Source organism: Pyrus communis, chromosome 12 (assembly GCF_041283825.1).
Source record: "Pyrus communis isolate YQ-2024b chromosome 12, ASM4128382v1, whole genome shotgun sequence".
NCBI classification, from domain to species: domain Eukaryota; kingdom Viridiplantae; phylum Streptophyta; class Magnoliopsida; order Rosales; family Rosaceae; genus Pyrus; species Pyrus communis.
The window spans coordinates 10,658,607-10,679,844 of NC_142576.1; the positions used below are offsets into that span (position 1 = coordinate 10,658,607).

General features: G+C 35.3%; 2 protein-coding genes across 3 annotated transcripts; both read right to left on the reverse strand.

The window, feature by feature from the left end:
- Positions 1–8,638: 8,638 nt before the first annotated feature.
- LOC137744701 (29 kDa ribonucleoprotein A, chloroplastic) lies at positions 8,639–11,735 on the reverse strand. 2 transcript variants are annotated; one of them, XR_015954287.1, is made up of 5 exons: positions 11,181–11,615; positions 10,958–11,059; positions 9,319–9,630; positions 9,112–9,234; positions 8,639–8,887 (listed from the first exon to the last, which is right to left on the reverse strand). XR_015954287.1 is itself a non-coding variant. In XM_068484468.2 (5 exons), exons 1-4 carry the CDS (start codon positions 11,544–11,546, stop codon positions 9,172–9,174), a joined length of 843 nt encoding a protein of 280 aa, XP_068340569.2. In that variant the 5' UTR covers positions 11,547–11,735; the 3' UTR covers positions 8,639–8,887; positions 9,130–9,171. The 2 variants fall into 2 exon arrangements, 1 of the variants encoding a protein (XP_068340569.2); XM_068484468.2 differs by having other exon boundaries at positions 9,130–9,234; positions 11,181–11,735.
- Positions 11,736–14,445: 2,710 nt separating this feature from the next.
- On the reverse strand, positions 14,446–18,863 carry LOC137744700 (synaptotagmin-3). The gene is made up of 12 exons (XM_068484467.2): positions 18,660–18,863; positions 18,124–18,222; positions 17,985–18,035; positions 17,776–17,899; positions 17,567–17,685; positions 17,334–17,435; positions 17,157–17,231; positions 16,126–16,202; positions 15,721–15,973; positions 15,088–15,489; positions 14,688–14,813; positions 14,446–14,602 (listed from the first exon to the last, which is right to left on the reverse strand). The coding sequence occupies exons 1-12, from the start codon at positions 18,768–18,770 to the stop codon at positions 14,474–14,476; spliced, it is 1,668 nt and encodes a 555-aa protein (XP_068340568.1). The 5' UTR covers positions 18,771–18,863; the 3' UTR covers positions 14,446–14,473.
- Between the last annotated feature and the right edge of the window lie 2,375 nt (positions 18,864–21,238).

The window sequence follows — 21,238 nt, forward strand, 5'->3', positions numbered from 1 at the left end:
AATCTGACTGTGTTTTGCAAGACAAACATCTAATGTTCGTTGCACAAAGTCATCTTACGCGACGAACATAGCATCACGCAATATGTTTAGCGATGAATAATCATTGTAATTATAAGGTTTACGTAAACATATATATCTATGTTTACGTAAACTTTATAATTACAAACAAATATTCAGTTAAATATTTTTTCAGAAAATATTTATTCTAAAAATAATTAATACTTTAAATATTTATTCTATAAATAATTAATACCAGAAATATTTATTCTATAAATAATTAATACCTTAAATATTTATTCCATAAATAATTAATTCCTTAATCCATATAATTATTTTGACCATAAGTATGATATTCATTGAAGATTGAAAACACATACAAATCAAGGATAGGGTGCTTGCATTAGGCCTCAATAAAAAAAATCAAACAGGAATTAAAGCCTAATTAAGTCCAAATACATAACTTATAAAAAAATAAAAAATAAAACCTTAAATTTAAATATTGTCATACAAAACATAAATTTAAAACTACTATTTCGATGATCCTGATCCATTCCGCAAGACTTCATAACGCCACCGATTGTAACCTCCCTCCAACACATCCTCCATCAACTTCATCAACTGTTTGTTCATATATCATCAAGAGTATACTTACACTGTTACACATATATGCAAATAATTAATTCTAACATATAACAAAAAATATCACAAAATTAATTATTGATCCATGAACAGTATATTTACTAATAATTCATCCATCACCGCCTTCTTCACATTATCGGGCACATTTTTCCAAAAACGCCACTCAGCAGTCGGACAATTATTCCCCATGGCTACAGCAATCACATGCGCAAACTCAAAATGTTGCCTCAAATCATTCGGGTTGGTGGCGGGCACGCTCTGATCCTTATTTTTATCCTCCATATGTTCTTGAAGAATAAGGAGAATAGAATTGTGAAAAATAAGGACAGCGGAAGAGCATATTTATAGGAAGGTTAGGGCCTTTGCGCGACGAAAGCTTTGTCACACAAACATCTATATTAAATACGATATTGATTCCTCTAATTCACTTGCAGTGAATGGTCTAAGTGAAAACTGACAGGAACTTGCACGACGAACTCTTGGTCGCGCAAAGGTCCCCTTTTTATCACGCAAGTTTTTCGCACCAAAAAAAATTACCCCGCATTTTCTTGCTGACTTTATTAGACGACAACAAATCTTCGTCGCGCGAAGTATTCTTGCGCGACTAACATTTTCTTCGCGCAAATTAATTTTATTTTTCCTATCTTGTCTATTTTGCACGACGAAGTATTTTTTTCCGTCACGCAAGTACGTCTTGTGCGACAAAATAAATATATATTTCATCGCGCAAGCTGTTTTTTCTACTAGTGGTTTAGGGATTCAAATTCAATATTTACTATATTGCCTTATTCAACAATGATGGCTTATTATCACATGCAGCTTATTACTCTGGCAAGAAAATGAATGATCCCTGAGACTGGAACTGGAAGTTACTGTACCCTAAATTATTATGACTGCTACCTTTACACATGCTGGCTGGTAATGGCATTGGTAAATAGGTTAATGAGCCCATTGTCTCAGTAATCCTCATATTAATTTTATCAAAATAGTGGCCATATATCTTCAAATCTAAACTAAGCAAAAACAAGCACAGGCTTAGGAATGATGAAAGCTCACAAAATAAATACACCTTATTACATTGTCTCATCTTAACTAATCTCCTTGGCTTACAATATATGATAAAGAAGTTTAAGTGGAAGGTAACATGAAGCTCAATTGAAGCATGTACAAGAGCAATTAAAAAAAGATCATAACAAGCAAAAATAGTGAACTTTCTTCGAAGCGAAACTTGCTAACGATTGGTGGGAAAATAGCAGTCCACTCACCGATGAGCATTGAGCTTAGCACTTCAGCTTAATTGACAGTTACCACGTTCGATTTTAAAGTCTTTATTGTTGATTACTTCGAATTAGGTCATGATAATGTGTTCATCTATGATTCCATAAGAAGGCATGATTAGTTCATGCCTATTCTGCTCGTTCTTCAATTTGATAGCCTATAGATTCCCATTGCTCCAAGACCAATAGTCATTTTTCCATTAATTCGAAGGACGTGGCTAATTTTAAAGAACAATTTTCTCAATGGTACAAAATTATTTGATAGGTAATAAGTATTGTTTGTGAATTATATAAATATCTAAGGATTTGTATCTACTAATTAACCCGTGAAAGTTTTTCTTTTGGGTAGTGTTGTTCACACACCCATTTTTACTTCCCACACACTTTTGTTGTTTTTTGCCCATTGATCTTCTCCAATTCAATCAATCTAAGCACCAGAAATTGAGAGTGGTGTGGGAGAGATATAAATGAATGTATAGATAGCACCACACTTTCTTTTTGTTAGTCGTTAAACTGGTTCAAAAAGAAGTAAATAATTTTAATAATTCATTAGAGTTATTGAAAGAGAGAAATAATTTTAGTCACTATAGTTGACTATATGGTATATTATTTTTACATGTAATACATATATAGACATTGCACTTTTAATCATAACTAACATATAAAACATGACAATTATTATTAAGGTGGTAAACAAATATTTCCTCTAGAGACAAAGTAAATATTTCCTCTAGATAAATTGAGCTAAATGCGCGCATAAAAAAATTCAAAAATGTGTAAAAAGTGAATGTTATATGACTTTCTTAGGCTTCAAGTCAAAGATTACGAACTACAAAGTTGTAGAATCATTGTGCTCACAAATTTTTTGTCTTTGATTGTAATCAAATAGCCAGGGTAAAAAAGCCTGAAAGCTAATGAACGTAAATGGCTATAAACCGATCAAAAAATAGGGGGAAGAAAGGAACACATGTCAACCCACTCATATCAAAATGTGACTTGAAGCCATGATTGCCTCAACTTCATCAGTCATACAAGAGTATGAGAAGCCTCAAAAGGAATGGACATCGACATAGGATTCGACTGCAGCCCCGTCCATGCCACCAAATTATTTAAAAAATTCAAACTCAAGTCAAATCATGGGTGTCTAATTTTTTTTAATTACAAATTTACTCAAGACATTTAGGTAATAAGAAAATTATCTCGATGAACCATACATTAATACATTTGAAGGATTAAACGATATTTAATTTAATAATTTTTTGTATAAATATGATCCTTAACTGTATATAGTGAATATTAGTTAATAATCACGGCTAATTAGTGGGCAATAAAGTCTTTAATGAGGATAATAGTAATGTAAGCATCCAACCCATAACAATTAGCAACGGGAGGAAATGCCTAATTTTTTTTTTCTACTTTGATACGACAATATAGTTACACTAGGTGGTGGGAAATAAAGTGGAGATACCTACCTTTTTAAATATATATATCTGTGTGTGTGTAGATGTGTGTGTATATATAGACACATAAAACTAACATAATTGCTAACACACTTAATACAGGTGGTCCATACATTGTATGTGGATTCCAACTATATTAGAGCATGTGTCAACAAGTCTGTCAATTTTGTATGTCCAAATAAAGATCTCCCAAACTTTTAAGCTACTATGTAAAAGCTTCCATTTCCAATGTGGAACAACTCGCTCAATAGACTCGTATCAAGGTTGATAAGGTGTTTTGTAAACCAATATAACGCATGTATAAACAAACGGAAAATGATTGGGAGACCATCTTTTTAAACCTCATTTTGTAAACCACATAATGTGGCAATAAAGTAAGACTTAATAAAAAATTTTAAAAAGAAGACCAAACCGTCAACAACCACATCATATAGTTTTCAAAACGTGGCTGAAAAAAGAAGATATCTAGCTTTACCTTAAATAAATAAAAAATTGATGTATGTTCATGTCAATTATCATCAGTTTTATTGTGTAAGTCGATTTTTCCAGCTTAGTTAATTTTAGTGATGATTTAAAATTATATTTCTCATGTCATATAGTACTACGGTTTAGTTGTATTTCTCTTCACTTGTAAGTGAGAGGTCTTAGATTTGATTCTAGCCAAATGCGAGTTTGAACTATATTATTGCTAGCCCATTATGAGGTTAAGCCCACATCTTCTCCCTTAATGTAGATAATATCGTTTGTTAAAAAAAAAAATTATATTTCTCACTAGAATGGACCAACCAATTTATTCTGGTCCTACTGGTCAAAGTAAATGGTGTTTAATCCTATTCTTTTCAAGGTGTGGAGGGGATTTTTGAAGATCATTTTCATCCAAAAAATCATGTCATTGGTCGGGACTCTTAAATTTGTAATTTTCAAGAAATAAAACGAAAAAGTGGGCCAAATCCCACAAATTCTATTTCTTTCCACCTTTATGGGTTTCTCCTATTTGTTTGTTTAATTTCGAACACACAGGTTTCTTGGGCCAGGCCTGTTTTCATTCAACACAGGCTACACATGGGCCACCACTGAATACATCCCTTACAAATTGCAATCAAGAATTTGTACACTACCAACGGCTGTCACACCACATTGTCGACACTACACGCTTCTATAGTTGCCCACCACGTACAAAAGTTGAAAAGTGAAAACCTTCTCCAATCCACGAGTTCAACAGAGTTGTAAGCGTCTTGTAGCTCGAATAATTATAAGCATTTACATCCGTACTCGAGTTCGTGTATTCGATTCTCTCCTCCTGCTAACTCTTGCATTTTGAGATCTGACTATGTGTGTGCACATGTGATTTGGTGCCACATTGTAAGCCACTCAAGTCCCATCTTGTTTCCCTTTGGGTTTTGCCTTGTAGTGCACCAAATAGTATGGTTCAATCTGGCAATCATGTCTTGCCCATCTCTAATGGTCCAACATGTGGCTGCAATAATTGTGCTTTAAATCTTACAACTGCAGTCAACAATTTCAGGGAATTTCAGATTTTAGTTATTTATTATTCTTTGAGATATTTCTTGTATTGATTACTTGTAAATGTCTTCTTCTGCAATGCTTCTTATCATTTTCACAAATAAGTGAAAGACCTTAAGTTCAAATTTCGTTGATTGTAAGAAGTTGTTGGATTTGCCAGCGGTGTAAAAGGAATAGCATTGAATCATGAGAATGAGAATGTAGGGATTGTTTTCATTGTTAGTGATATTGCTATTAAATAAGGATTTGGGTGTTCCTCTATTATTTGCGATTCATGGTGCTACCATAGAAAATACTCTATCTGAAAATGGCATGCCTATGACTTCGTTTCTTAGAAAATCTGTACAACGGAAGACCCTAAATTTTGAGACTTTCTACACCAAAAATATTCTCTTAAGTGAAAGTATTCGTGCTTGGATGGCAGTTCAAGATCAGCCTCATGAAGACCTTATATTCCCTGAGGAGGTTTTACCCCGTGGAACTCTTTAATGGAACTTTAGCTTTCTTAATGCTTGCGCTAGGGAGGAACTACTAGGGTTAGTGACTCACACTCGGGTACGTGTCCCTTGGACCCTTCCCCCGCCCGCCACGAGTAGAAGCACGCTAGCCCCCTATGTTTAGTCTAAATATATGATTGTAAATCATAAAAAATGGTTCTTATAAATATTAGGGATATAAAAAATTGCAAGATTAAACAGCTTTTACAGACTATTACAACCTCATGAACGTCAAGATTTGATTTGTTAAGAAAAATTGAAAACAATGAATATTAAATGTACTGTTACTAGTTATATCTTCTTCTTTTTTTATAAGACCAACTTTAATGGTGGGTTAAAAGCCAAATTACTTCTCAAAATTTCCCCCCAAACCCACTTCAACCCAAGGGGAAATTTTGGGCTAAATGCTAAATGCTAAATCAATGCCAAATTCTCCCCAAAATTTAGCCCAAAAATCGGAGTGTACTCCACCCAATATTTATCGGAATTTAAATTTTTTTAGATTAAAATGTTCATAACATTAATTTACGATAGTCTACATTTTTTTTTTTAAATTAATTTAACAAAAAAAATAGTCTAAGTTCATTCTTTAATAATCACGAGCTAAAATTTCAGGCTAGAACAGTTAGAGTAAAAAAACTGTTTCTGAGCTAAAAGATAAATTTTTCGGACTAAAAAATTAAATTTTTAACCTAACCAATAAAGATGCTCTAAAGAGGAGAGCAAAGCCCAGCAAGCATAACATAAAGACTAGGCAGGGATAGCCCTAAGAAGGGCCCTGCCAATAGTATCAGAATCTAAAAAATTAGTAGCAGTGGTAGGAGGAGAAACAAAACATGAAGACTAAGGGACAAGCCATGGCCCAAATCAGCCATGTGGTCAGCTGAGATATTTTTTTTCTCTATGGAGCGGGTGCAAAACCAAATTAGGTTGTTAAATCAAGGTAACAATAGCACAAGAGTCCCATTCAAGTATCACATCCCTGCATCTCTCATCCAAGTCATAGTGAGACTCATGTAAATACCTCAAAGCCCCCTACCCAAGTTAGCTGCAAAGCCCTTAATCCAATCCCCCTCGGAGTTACGAAGCAAAACCTCCAGCACTTATGTGGCTAACCAAGTCTTTACAGCTTCCATCAGTACTAATTTTGTATCCACCAATTGGCCGACGGATCCAATGGATTGAGATAATTGATCTAGGAGGCTTACTAGAAGAACATTCTTTGGCAGCGTACCAGTCCCTTGCAAAGTGAAAAATGGAATTTTGTGGTCAGAGAGGAGGCTGTTGACCATCATTGAACACAAAATTGTTCCTCCATTTCCAACAAAACCAGAGAGTTGAAGCAAAGATAAGGCTCCAGGGTAAACCATATATGGAGGTGCACTGAGTTTAAAGGTTTACAGCTATCCAGCTCTGAAAATCAAGAGCAAAGGAATGGCCAACTTCAAAGGGAATTCCAACATCATTCCAAAGAAAAAGAGTGTGCCCACAACGCCTCATGATGTAATCTATTGATTCCTCTTTAGTAGGACAAATTGGACATCGGTGGTTATTAGTAAAACCTCTTCTAGCTCCCTGCACATTAGTGAGCATTTTCCCAGGATGTAGAGTCTAGAGGAAAGTCGCCAACTTGGGTGGGAGATTAAGTTTTCCGAATGAATCCCAATTCCAGGAAATGATATCATCATCGCCAAATAGAGAGGTAAGTAATTTTCACGGAGAAAGTTCCAAAGTTGGTGAGGCTCCAAGTTAACTTATCTTTCATGCTACTAATTATATCAAATAAGCTTTTTATCATAAAATGCCTTGAAATTTAGGGATGGGCGTCAATCCCATTGCATCAATCAAAATGGGCCCATACGAATCATAGTGGTCAGTTTGGTTTGATTTTGAACACAAAATAAAGTCAAACGGTTCAAAAGCCAAACCAAACCATAATGAATTGGTTTAATTACGGTTTGAGCTTTTGTAAACTGATCTAAATCGAATTGGACCGATCACTTATGCATTGGTATTTAAATGATTTTATATTACACATGTAGCCTTTTCATTAGCTAAGAACTAGGTAAAAATATTGAACTTGGAGGTTGATGATGGAATATTGAAGATATTTGAGTTGTAACTATATTATGTACTAAAGTTGAAAGTTCGGTTTAGTGGCACTCGTTTTCACTTGTATGTGCAGGTTTTAGGTTTATCTCTCGTTGATAGCGAGATTGATACAAAATTATTATAGCTGACCCATTGTGTAACCCAAATCCCCCTCCTTTAATATAAATATATCGTTGTATTCAAAAAAGTTTGATAATATGTTGAAAGTTAGGATTGTTTGATGTACTATAAGCATAATATGTAACAAATTCTTGAATTGTCGTCGTCGTGTGTTAGGCTAAAATGTTGAAAGAAAAAAAAAGTTGGTTCGGTTTAGTTTCTCTGGAAATTTTTGTCAAAACCTAACCAAATCAAACTATTATATTTTAATTGGTTTGATTATGGTTTTGGGGCGAAACAAATCCAAGTCGGGTGTGCCCACCTCTTCTCAATTACCCTTCTTCTCATTTTGATCCATCAATTTCATTATTTGTTAAGATCATCCATGAGGTATGAATGTGTCATTATGTTTGAATTCCGTAAAAATATTTGCATGCATACTTCAAAAAATTTGGTCCTTTTAAAATTTTAATATTTTTTTATATGTATTCAATATGATGTTTGAAATGCATGTATGTCACGAGAATTTTATATGCATGATTGAAAAATATGTGAAAATAACATGTATTTAACCTGAAAAGTATGTACATTATATGTGTATAATACATGTAATGTTTGTTCTCGTTTCAAAATACGTGTAATTTAACTTATTATAGGGGAGCATTTGGAGCGTGCGTTAACGGGTGAAACGTTTAACCATTAACAGAACGGGTCACTTTGAATTCATCAATTTCCACTCATTGGCTTAATGGATTGGATTTGGATGACCCATTAAAAAAAAAAAAAAAATACTAACAAAAAAATGTTTGAAAACTTCGAGTTTTAACAATAAGAACTAAATAAAAGGTAAAATAAATAGTATCAAGATTGACTTTTTAATGTAAAAATATAATTTTTCGTTAAAATGAACAGAAACTTTTCGTTAAAGTTCTCTTAAAAAAAATCAATTTTTGATCGGCCCAAACCTGCTAAGCCAACCATTTGCCAACTCTACCTTCAATGACGGGGGAGGCAGAATATGCGACAATGCTTTCGATGTACCAAAATCTATAAACTCTTAAAATAAGTTGATCACAAATCAGTTCTTTAACTTGGCCAAGACATTCGGAATATAAGTCTTAAAACAATCAAAACATTCTTCTCTGCTCTTGTCCATCTACAGGCAGATGTCAAAAAACCACCATTAGCGCTCATGAAACCAACCGTGGCTGCGCAAGGCAGCATGATCCTGTCATTCTTGACAAACAGCAATGGGGGGCACAGCTACAATCCTAACAACCTGCAATGAAGAACAGCAGATATTAGGATCATACATGCAAACGGAAGGAAACGAAACCGGACGCAAAAAAAAAATTATTAATCAATCGGACAGACACCGTCTAATACCAGAAACGCATGTAGGATTTATAATAGAACCCCATAATGATGTACCAGCACAGCTATATATAAATGATGAATACCATATCCTGTATAAGGAAGAAAGAGGTAGAATCAAACATTTACAATAGTTAGAAGCTGTACATCAAGTATTCTGTTGGCCAATGACTCTGCAACGTTTTATATTTAAAATTGACGCCTCGGCCTAGGTTCTGCCGCAGTCACTCGGATAGATCTTCCATTCAAGTCCTGCAGAAAACAAAATTTAGAAACACAAAGATTGTACATGTAATTGGAAACAATATTCTTAAGGAGAGGTAATGATATACGTACAACTCCATCCAACGATTCAATGGCACTGTTCATTTCATCAGCAGTATCATAAGTTACAAAACCGAAACCCCTCGATCTGCCACTGTCCCTGTCATAAACTACCTTGGCTTCCAAAACCTTTCCTTGCTCACTAAACAAGTTCTCAAGAGCCAAATTGTCAACACCCCATGCAAGGTTACCCACGTAAAGGCGGTTGTTAGAGTCATAACCTCCACCACCACCTCTGGGACCTCTGGCACCTCTGAAAGAGGAATCCTCAGTCCGAGGAGGAGGAGGTCCATAGTTTACCCTCAATGCCCTGCCATCAAGTTCCTGCCAAATGCAATGAAGTATTTCTTAGATACGATATACAGGGTTCCCATGAATGCAATTCAACCAAATGATGGCAAGACTCAGCAAAATTAATACAGAACTCAACCAATCACTACACTGAAAAACCAACATCAAGAAATGCAACACTGAGCTACAAAACAACCTTTTCAGAATGAAATAAACATCGACCAAGTTTCAAACATCAATCAATAAAATTATTTTCACAATAATGCCATGAAACTCTTGCTAACATAGTTATATACAACAAACAGAGATCTCAACTTGAACTGTAACCAATGACTTCAAGACTCAGAACAATCAACACGGTAATAAGCAATCGCGGCCGTAAAAAATTATACGCTACAAAAGCCCAGAGACTAAGCTCCATAAAACAATTGTTCAGTATGACAAATCTCAAACAAGTTTCAACAAATCAATGTTTAACAAATACGACTACGTGTTTTTATCGTTTATAGCCAAAATTTGACCACCCAATTCATAAATGTCAGTTTTCATAAAAAAAAAATCAATTATAGCAGAAGACTCAACTGAATAGACTTATATGCCCTCTAAATTAAATTCTAATTACCATTTAGAACCCTTTCAAAGTTTTTGCACGGTTGTTCAACAAGGAATGGGGATGGAAAAGGTCGGGAACCAGTTGCAGGCATATAGAACAAGCCATGAATACATGGTCAGCTGCGGATTGAAAAAATCGAAACTTTTTTCATATGAATTTACTTTTTTATGGAATCGATTAAAAAGTGTATATGCTCATGCTAAGATTGAATTTATAAGCTCCTTTTCTTGGGAGAAAATAAACAATCAATGAGATCAAACTTCGTCATTCTTTGTCATTGCCGTCAAAACCCTAATACTAAAATACCAGTTAATTGTTACACAAAAATATGCAGAAATTTTGTTCTATGAAATTATCATTATGACCTATGTTGTAGCTTTCTCAAGTAAGAAATGAATCTGACCGTTGTTTTAGCTCAATCTTTTTTCGTTCATTCTACTTTTTCAGATTCGGATCTGGATATTATCAGACATTCAAACTATAAAATCGAAAAGAAAGCCATCTCTTGTTAGTTTACATTTATACAGTTTTCAATGGTGAAGGCATTTGAGTCTATTTACTTGGTCTTTTTGATATATTTGAAATTTTTAATAAAAACTGATATTTATGAATTGAGATGCTAAATTTTGGCTAAAAATGATAAATAATCTACGACTACGAATAACATCCGAATTCACGAAATTTCAAACACTTTGGCATATATAAGAAAATATCATCAAATGGTCAGGCTTAAATATGAAGACTTACATAGCCATTTAGCTGGCGAGCAGCAGATTCAGCTTCTTGAACACTTGACATAGTCACAAACCCAAATCCCCGGCTTCTTCCGGTCGTCTTATCATATATCACCTGCAAAAACAAAACCATCCAAATTTAGCCCATAAAACACTAAACCAGCAACAACCCGTTTCACTTTTCACCCAAATTTCAAGTAAAAGTTACAAAATTTCGAGTGAAAACAAGGAATTACCTCGACCATCTGGACATTTCCAGCGCTCTCGAAGATACCAGCAAGCTGAGCGCTATCGACGCTGAAGGGAAGGTTACCCACGAAGAGTTTGAGGTCAGGGGAGGCCTCTCCGTCGTCGCTGAGAACCTCCTCGTCCTGCTCGAACTCGGACGAGACGGCAACGTTTCGTACGAACCGAGACGACACGCTCTGAAACCCCTTCCCGGAGTTGAGAAATGAAGCCGAAATTGAAATGGGTTTGCAGCCGAGCGCTAGGGCGGAGGAGGCGGCCGAGTAGAGATAGATTGAGGCGGGTTTGGGAGTGTAGAGGGCTAGGGTTTTAGGGGAGAGAGAAGGAAGAGCGAGGGAAGCAGTGGAGGCAGTCATGGTAGTTTCGCTCTGCTTTTAGTTTTGCTTCTATACCGATAAGGTTGCAAAGAAGAAGAGGATTTTTTAGAACTTGGGGATTCAGGGTTTATGAAGAAGAATTGGATATTTTTGTGACGGAAGTGCCCCTGGGGTTGGTTGGATTTACGGATAATGATCTGGTGCAGTGAGGATCACGAAGCTGTTGTGTTATGTGCCTGGCCCTTTTTGCCCACTTGGTGTTATATCATGGCCGTTTATTTGTGATTTAGCTGCCAGCTATTGAGGGAGATGTGAGATATTAGTTGGGCAGGACAGAGTTGAGGACAAAAGAGGGCAGTGTGCCTTGGCAATTGGCACTGTGGACTTGGATGGTTGGATCTGGTTGGAAGATTGAAGACCTTATTTGAAGTCCAAGATGGGCTCAATCCATTTTTGCATATATGGAAGTCCAAGATGGGGAGTAGAAGCCAATAACCTTCAAACCTGTTAAGATAACCATTTTTTAATGGTTTACTCGATAGCAACTTGAACCGTAAACAGATGATCTAAAATCTTTTATTTTTGTGTTGTTTCGTGTTAGATTAACGAATAGTGCAAGGAATTGTCAAACTTAGTTCATATCAGCATATAACATTTAATCTTATAAATAATGAATGATTTTCTCTTCCAATTACCGGCAATCATTGGGCTTCCAAATAGGTATAATCTTGTTCTACACTTTCTTATCTTTATTTTGATATATTATAAGTCGAATTTGGTTAAGAAACGATTGAGTTACGAAGCTTTGAAAATTACTCAAACTTCCGGTCAAAAGCTCCAAGACACTTAACAGATTTTTTAACGGAATGACCAAAATAATGGATGGTGGACAATCTCAGGGACTATTTCTATTGATTTTCAATCTGAGAGACCAAAGTTATGTGTTATGCAAATCTCAGGGACCATTTTGGCTAAAAAGCCTATGGATTTTGCTAGTATTAGTCGCTCATCTTTGATTGATTGATACCAATCATTCAATTTCAATCAACTAAAGGCAACAATTGCTCGCAAAACTCTATGAAAATATACTATTTATTGAAGGAAAAATTTTGTCTAACTCATAACATTTATGCATACAAGCATACATATTAACTCTTAAAGTAGGTATGCACTCAAAACAATTCTATAACCCATAAAATTCAAGGCCTAGTGTTGGTGAACTAAGAGTCTTTACAAACTAAAAAGAAGAGAGATCCAACTTTCATACCCTTGAAGCTCATCCTTGTGTTCACAAGGTTATCACACAAGTGGAGGCCTTCAAGTTCACTCCAAACTCCTTGGAAGCTTCCTTGTGTTTATGATCTTCTCTTCTTTGATGTTTGCTTCTTTGGTTCTCCTTTGCTCCTTGAGTATTTGAGGAAAAGATCTCCAAAGCTTGTAAGGTTTCAAGCCTCTAAGTATTCACACCAAGGATGAGGTGTGAAGAGAAGATGGATGGCCTAGAAGAAGTAAGATTGCTAGCTACCTTCTTCGAAGTATGGCCGACCTCCTTTGGAGAGATAGAGAGAGAAATGCCTTACACTTTATCTCAAGAAACCCTTAATGAGGTTAAGCTATAAAGTTACTTTTTATACCTCATCACAAATGAGCGGCAAACTTGTAATTAAGCTATTCCCTTCCCAACTAAAGCCTAATGAGCCTTTATGGACCAAACCCATTTGGGCCATAAAACCTGAAACTAACTTAAAGCCCAATAGGAACCCTTTGCATGCTCGATTAACCAATTATTTAATCTAGACCATACACAAGTAAACTATTTAATTGCTTATCCATCTTATTTATATTTCTTCACGTTCATCTTTACATGGTGTATGCTCAATTAGGTTTCAATTAGCAAGGTTGTGGGCAATTGTAACTCTTAACAATTGATTGTTAATTGAGACTAACTTTCGATTCTCCCTTTATTGAAGATTAGTGTTTGCTTATCTTTAGAACTTCCACAAACCATGAGTGACACCTAGTAGTTTGTCATGGGTACCTAAGCTAAGTAGAAGTGGTTGGAGAACTTATCCAGTTACAACTACAATGCAAGGTACGTAGTTCCTCTCTAATTTAATGCTCTTGACCACATTATTTAATTGATAGTTTGTTTTTTGTCTACCATCAAGTGTGATACTTCTCTATATGATTATAGTGAATGTGATTTGGAAAGTACTTCCTAAATCTCATTCATATGTTTTGGCCAATGACTCCTAAATCATATCTCAAAGTATTTTCCTTTCACCATGGAAGGTTAGAGATTCATTATTGTACCTTCACATGCTTACATGATTAGGTAGCTTAACCCTAACAATGTCGTGGACATCCTCAAATGGAATGCTTTAACATAGTCAAATATCAAGGACCTAACCACTAGACAACTATGATACCTCAAGTCAAATGACTACTTTGCATTATTGCAATTCATGAGTTCTTACATGATATGTATGTTAGAACTCTCAATTAATCATGTTCAGTGTACTCAACATCCTTTTAAGCACCTATGTGTTTGTCTTAATGTCCATCACTTACTAACTTGAGACTAGTCATACTCTTGCTTGAGTTAACATAACACATACTAACCTTAACGTATGGTCAATGCCTAATTGACAATCCTATGACTAGGAACATTTTAGGAATAAACATAAGAGAAATGTCTCATTGATCTAAACTTATATCACTTCTCTCTTACGTTGATTAGATTCATTTGATTATGTTATTGATTAAACACATGATACGTTAAATATTGATTAACAATAAGCTAGCCTTGCCCTTCCATTAAACAAATAAGAGTTTAACATAACAAGTATTCAAAAAACTGTTATATCAAATGAGTGGCTTTAAGGACATACTTCCAAGATATATATATATATATATATATATATATATGTATATATATATATATTACTACAAAAGTTTTGATGTGGTCATGTAGAATTCCACTGCGTCTCAATATGTATAACTCCATTTTTTGAGTTGATCAAATTGTACTTCCCTCTAATGCGTCCATTGTATACCACATCACTAAAATTGATGTCAATGTACCCCAACGACTCCTAAATAAATAGTAGAAATTAGATGGTTTTAATTCAATAAATAATAAACCTAAAATGGTGAGGAGATTATGGTAAAAGATCCAACCTGTCGACGAAAACCAAATCTTTTCTTACTCATTACTTCAATATGGATCTTCTCCTTCAGTGAAGCATCTTCTATCACAAACTGGAATTCTTCATTCCAACTTGGACACTGGGTTTTCCTAAGCATCTAGAAAAGTTTGCATGCATAAAGTCATAATATGAACTAAATCGAGTCACAACGCACGTCATTATTAACCAATGAGAAACAAACATAGTAAACTATGTAGTCTATGTTATGTTGTCTGACTATCTATTTCAACATCATTGAAATGAATATTTACTTGAATATAAGGTTGAAATCGACAATATATTAAGAGAACATCTCCTTTTAACTGGTGCAAATAACAGTTTCCTACGTAATCTAAGATAAATGAGGTGTTTAGGAGTGCTAATATGCTCACCTTGGTTATTTTAGTTTCTTCTCCAAAGCTAACCAAAGCATAAGGGTTAGGGTTACTGCGATTCTTGCCAGAAACATCTTCAGCTCCCTGGACTGTAACTGAAAGCAAACCGGCTGCTTCTAGCGACGAAAAGCAAGAAAAATCCTTGGATCCCTTTCGGCTCTTACTTTGATGACTTTTTTCCCCTGCAACTTTTCCATCCAAAGGTCCACTGTAGTTTCCATGGTCATCTATAAAAGGATTGTATGTCAACTCCACTATGAGGTGGCCTCTCCCTTTCTTGTTTACAGGATCATAAGGGTTTGTGTTCTTCACCAAATCAAGAGTCAATTCTTTCGTCTCATGTGGGATAAGCACCTTCAGTGGAACAATTTGCATTCCTAAAAAATCATGTGTTCCAATCTGTGAAATGAACATAAAGAACACATCTTTTATTAGATAAATACGATCATTGGAGTTGTTAGATAGTATGAAATGTTATGTTGCCACACTATTAACCAAATCATTAGTAAAATTGAAATTATATGATTCAGTGCTCTTGAGTGAATATCAAGAGTCTAGCGTATATAGCATGTCTGTCTGTCTGAAAAAAAATCATATATTTCTCTTGTATTAATACGGGTTTGTCCAAACCTGTTCCCAATCATAAAGATCAAATTGAAGGATTTGGGTCTGGGGATCTTTAACTGTAAGCCTAAAACTCTCATTCCATTCAGGGTTAAGATTCCTCATCTTAATGGTTGTTTTCTTTGAAGGAAGCCTCTCCCCACTTAGTTTGATTTTAACATAAGGGTCAGATGTTCCAATGATGTCCATCTTCAAGAGTTTGAGTGCTTTTACAACCTTCACATGTAGTATCCCTACTGGCTTCTTTATTGTCCCTGATCTGGGTAAGCAAGAAAAATAATAATGAGTTAAATATTATACTTGATACATAATTAGTGTTCGTATATATAAAAATAAAATAAAATTATACATGATTTCTAAAGAGAAATACATCCTTTAACTGTGCAAAAATGTCATATCATATAAACTTACAGGGAACTATCAAGAATTGGTATGTCCAGAGTTTGGGGCCATAAATAAAGGCTAGCAACTTGTCTTTTTATAAATTCCTGCGTAGCACACAAAAAATAATCATACAAAAAGAAATTATTAAAAAGAGAACATGTGTATAGAAATTCTAACATTTTTTATGTCATAATTTAAATCTGATGAAACTTATGCATGTTTAAAATATTAAGTACCATATCCTTACCCACTTTTCATATAACCACACTTATTTGATGACAAAAAGAAAATAATAAATCACGTATCTCTCACAAAATAAATTGGCAACGCTATTAATGGGATCTGCTCAGCTTGCTCTCCCACCCACTAGCCCACTCCAGCACAAAGTTTGTATGAAATATCATCATCCTTTTTGATAGGGCTTAAAAATAGGCATCGTTCACAAATAAGATCCTCGAAACACCATCTTATAATAAAATCACCTAAAAATATCATTTTGAAAGGAAAGGAAACTCTCAACACAGCTGTTATTAAATTATCATTTAGTAGGTGAGGTTTATGTTTTTTTATGTAACTTGATTTTTGAAGTGTTTCTTATTAGCATAAACAGTCGTAAAAAACCACACTAGTTAAGCATGAAAAATATGAAAGCCTAAGTGCTTGTTGAACCTATTCAAGCATCGGAAAGAGTATGACTAGCTAACATCATTTTCAAGTCCTAGGTGATATGAGAAAATGACCACACTAAAAAGTCAACTGAAAATAGAAAATAGTATATTTTTGTATAATTAGGTTTATCATTATGCTTTGTTTATTTTTATTTCCTATAAAAAAACCATATAAGCTTCATGATTTGTTTCAATTCTTTATAGGCATTGCCTAAGAACTAATATTATTTTGAAACGTGTACTTTAATTTATACATTATTCTAAAGTATGATCATGATGACTGTTTTTCCTTCACTCAAAACTCAAAAGGTCAACATAAACGAGCTTAATGATAAGTTAAACAATTCAGAGGTGATTACTTTACAGAGAGAGAGAGAGAGAGAGTTAGACCTGGATGAATTGGTACAAACCAGGGATTGCCATCACATCCCCTCCCTGAATTTTGAGTCCAAAATCCACATGTGGCTGCAATTAACATAATCTGCCACCATAAGAGCATGCCACTTACATGAAGTTTTAAAACCAACTTTGTTTTTTTTTTTTTTTCTAAATTTTTTGTTAATGTACCTTATCTATCAAACTCACTACTACGTTTGCAAAACATGGGAATGATGGCACCAGAGGCCTCAAAATTATCCTTGGTGCTGCAAATATTTGGATATCCACCAACTGAGAACCGAAAAATGAACAAGTTCATGAGACTATTTTTCATGGTGATTGCAGGCAGACAGACTGCACCCGACGAGGGTGTAATTTGCGTGTGCATGCAGCGGATGTAAGGTTCTGTAATTTACTCTGACCTGTGCTGTAAATCGAAACGGCAACAGTTTCAACACCACTGTTATGTGGGGATTTCCTGCCCATCTAATTGCAGGCTCAAATATCAGTTCGTTTTCAGTGGTTTCATGCACTCTCATGCCTGCAAAACTTCGATGACTTGGTAAGATCTCTCATATACCACAAATAAAAACACACACACATGCAAATTTAAATGCTTGCTCTAACTTACCGTAAATTGTAGGAGGAAGGCTTCCGAGAGTCAGGGTCTCGAATTCGATCGATTTTATCTGATACTTTCCAATGTACTCTGCAAATATAGGCTTCGTGGCGCTTCGTATGATACCGCATATTGCCTATTAAGTGTAAGAACACAAGTGACGCATCAAGAAGACTGACTAGTTCGCTAGGTTTTAGTTACTAGGGTTAGCTCCAAATCACCTTATCAAGGTAAGGCCACATATCATATAAAGCCTTGTTAAACCAGTCAATCTGCAAAAGTTCATTAAAAAAAAAAGTTACTAGGAGTAAAATGCCACAGTAAAATGTAATTAAAAAGGAGGTAAAGTTAAACTCTCACTCTTTCATAGTCAGGATGTTTCACCCATGGAGGAATCTCATGCAAAAGATCAATCAGAGAGCCTGTATCAATCTCATCAAGGGGTTTAATAATTGGATCCTGCATAATTAGGTTTAAAGGAAATTTAATTACTTAATGGCCATAAAATGAGAGGAACCATGTAGTGGAGGATTAAGAAATTTGTTCTCAGGGTAAGACGAAGCTGGTACACCATTTTGGCTAGTTACTTTTGAATACCAATCTCGTCATGGATTTTTTAGGCATTTTGTTAAGCACCTTACCGCTACATGTTAGCTATTCTTAACAAGGACGTAAATGAACAATGAATAATTTCAATGCGAAGCAATCATGTGAGATGGGGGCAAGTGGGCAAATGTAGACCAAAACAAAATTGAACACATATAGCATTGGAGATGAAGAACGATGTTTAATTGACATTCCCAGATCAGACATGGCATTCATGGAAGAAAAATGAAAATTGTCATAAAATAATGAGACGAAAAATTAAGGAAGTTCTCGATTTTGTGGTTAATTACCTTCACATCTTCAGGCTTAGAGTATATAAATATGAAAAATCCCAGTACAAGGCCGATTGGAATTCCAAATCCAAATCCAATAAAATCGAATAAAAGACTCAGAATTCTCATTTTTCCCTACAGAAAATTGAAAATTAAAATCCAGAAATCCATCATCAATACAATATCTGGAAGAATTATGTAAAAGAAAAAAAGAAAGAAAGAAAAAAAAGGAGGATGCAAGGATCAGAAATTGCAAAAAAGTAAAGGGATGCAGAAACTGCCAAACTAGAGTGTCGTTGTACAGTACACGTGTCAGAAAAAGAAGAGGGTTTTACTTTATAATTACGGGCTTAACTGTACGCTCCACGTGTCCGGTAGTTAAGCAATGTAATTGGGAACCGAATCTCCAAAGAAACTGAGCTCACTAATCAATGTATTCGAATCATTGAAATTTGATCCAACGGTTACAAATAAGAGAGATTTTTCAGTGTGACTGGTACACGGGATGGTACATCACGTGTCACTAAACAAATAGTGGGATATGTGTGCTAAAAAGTTAATAACTTAAAAAATAAAATTTTCCATCATTCTTATTAAAATACGTGGTGTACTACTTGTATTCCCGTTATAACTAAAAATTTCTCTACAAATAAGGTGCCCCATAAAAATTATAATTATCGTAACTGTTGGATCAAATTTCAATAGTCTGGATTCATTAATTAGTGGGCTCAATTCCTTTGGATCCGGAAGGGATCGGTTCCATGTAATTGCTAGCCTGTAGGAACTTGACCAGAGATGGTGTGAAAAAGCTCCTCTCATCCTCCTACTTTTGAGAGTTGAGAGCTTATATAGAGAAAAATGTTATGAAGTATCTATCATTTTACAATTTAATATTAATTTTTATGTCAATATTATATTGTTTCAAAAACATAAGACGGCTCACTTCGAGAGAATTGGATCCCCTCCTGACCAAATGGTGGGGATCCTCATGACCACACAACACAGGTCGTTGAATTTTGATCCAATAGCTCTCCGACGGCCCGTATTGTGTGATCATGAGGATCCCCACTATTTGCTCAGAAAGAGATCCAATTCCCACTTCGAGAATCCCTTAGCATTTCTCCTCAAAAGGAATGTAATACATTGCACAATGGAGGTTGTGGATTTCCACACAACCTAAAAGGCTAAAGCCTAAATAAAGCTTTCAGAGTTGATGACATGATATATCAACAGATGATTTATTGGTGTGGGAATCCATTTCTATCTAAAACAATATTAACATGGGAATCTTAATGAAACATTCTTAGTATTATTTATTTTAACGTTAAGAATATTTTTACTTTGAAAAGTCACTTCTGGTATTATTCACTTACACATTTATTTTGTCATTTTCATTAAAAGCTAAAGTTTTTGAATATTTTTTGTTAGTTTTCCTTATTAATATTGGTAGTTTATTTTAATCATTGATGCTTTTTGCGTTTTTCACGCGTATAACTAAAATAGTACACAACGAGATACCAGTCTTAGCATTTATTTTTTTAGGCCAAAGCATTGGTGTGATGTGACATCCCACATCGCCCAGGGGAGTGATCTTTAAATGTATATTTCCATCCCTACCTAGCACGAGGCCTTTTGGGAGCTCACTGGCTTCGGGTTCCGTAGGAACTCCGAAGTTAAGCGAGAAGGGGGCTAGAGCAATCCCATGATGGGTGACCCACTGGGAAGTTGCTTGTGAGTTCCCAAAAACAAAACCGTGAGGGAATGGTAAGCCCAAAGCGGACAATATCGTGCTACGGTGGTGGAGCGGGTCCGGGAAGTGATCCGCCCCGGGCCGGGATGTGACAATTGGTATCAGAGCCAATCCCTGGTCGGAAATGTGCCGACGAGGACGTCGGGCCCCTAAGGGGGGTGGATTGTGACATCCCACATCGCCCAGGGGAGTGATCCTTAAATGTATATTTCCATCCCTACCTAGCACGAGGCCTTTTGGGAGCTCACTGGCTTCGGGTTCCGTAGGAACTCTGAAGTTAAGCGAGAAGGGGGCTAGAGCAATCCCATGATGGGTGACCCACTGGGAAGTTGCTTGTGAGTTCCCAAAAACAAAACCGTGAGGGAATAGTAAGCCCAAAGCGGACAATATCGTGCTACGGTGGTGAAGCGGGTCCGGAAAGTGATCCGCCCCGGGCGGGGATGTGACATGTGACCTGAAACGAATTGCATATATTCATCTATTAATACATTCACTGGTGTGATTTTTTTTAGGTCTCTTAATGTATCATAAAATTCCAATGAGGCAACTCTCTTGTAATTCATCTCTCACACTACACGATTTTATTCGTGATAAAAGAGATAGACATTTAAATATAACAAACACATCATGAAAGTTTTTTCCCAAATTATGGTTGGATGATTTTCGAAAGGGAACTATTATTAGTACTTCAAAATTTTCATTATATACTCCTCAAAAGTGTATTTTTCTTTCTAAATATAGAAAGTTTAGAGTGCAAAATAAGATTTTTAAAGTGTCATTAATAATTTCGAAATAGCAAGAATAATACATATAATTCTTCTATCTTTTCTAACTGTATCGAACCCAT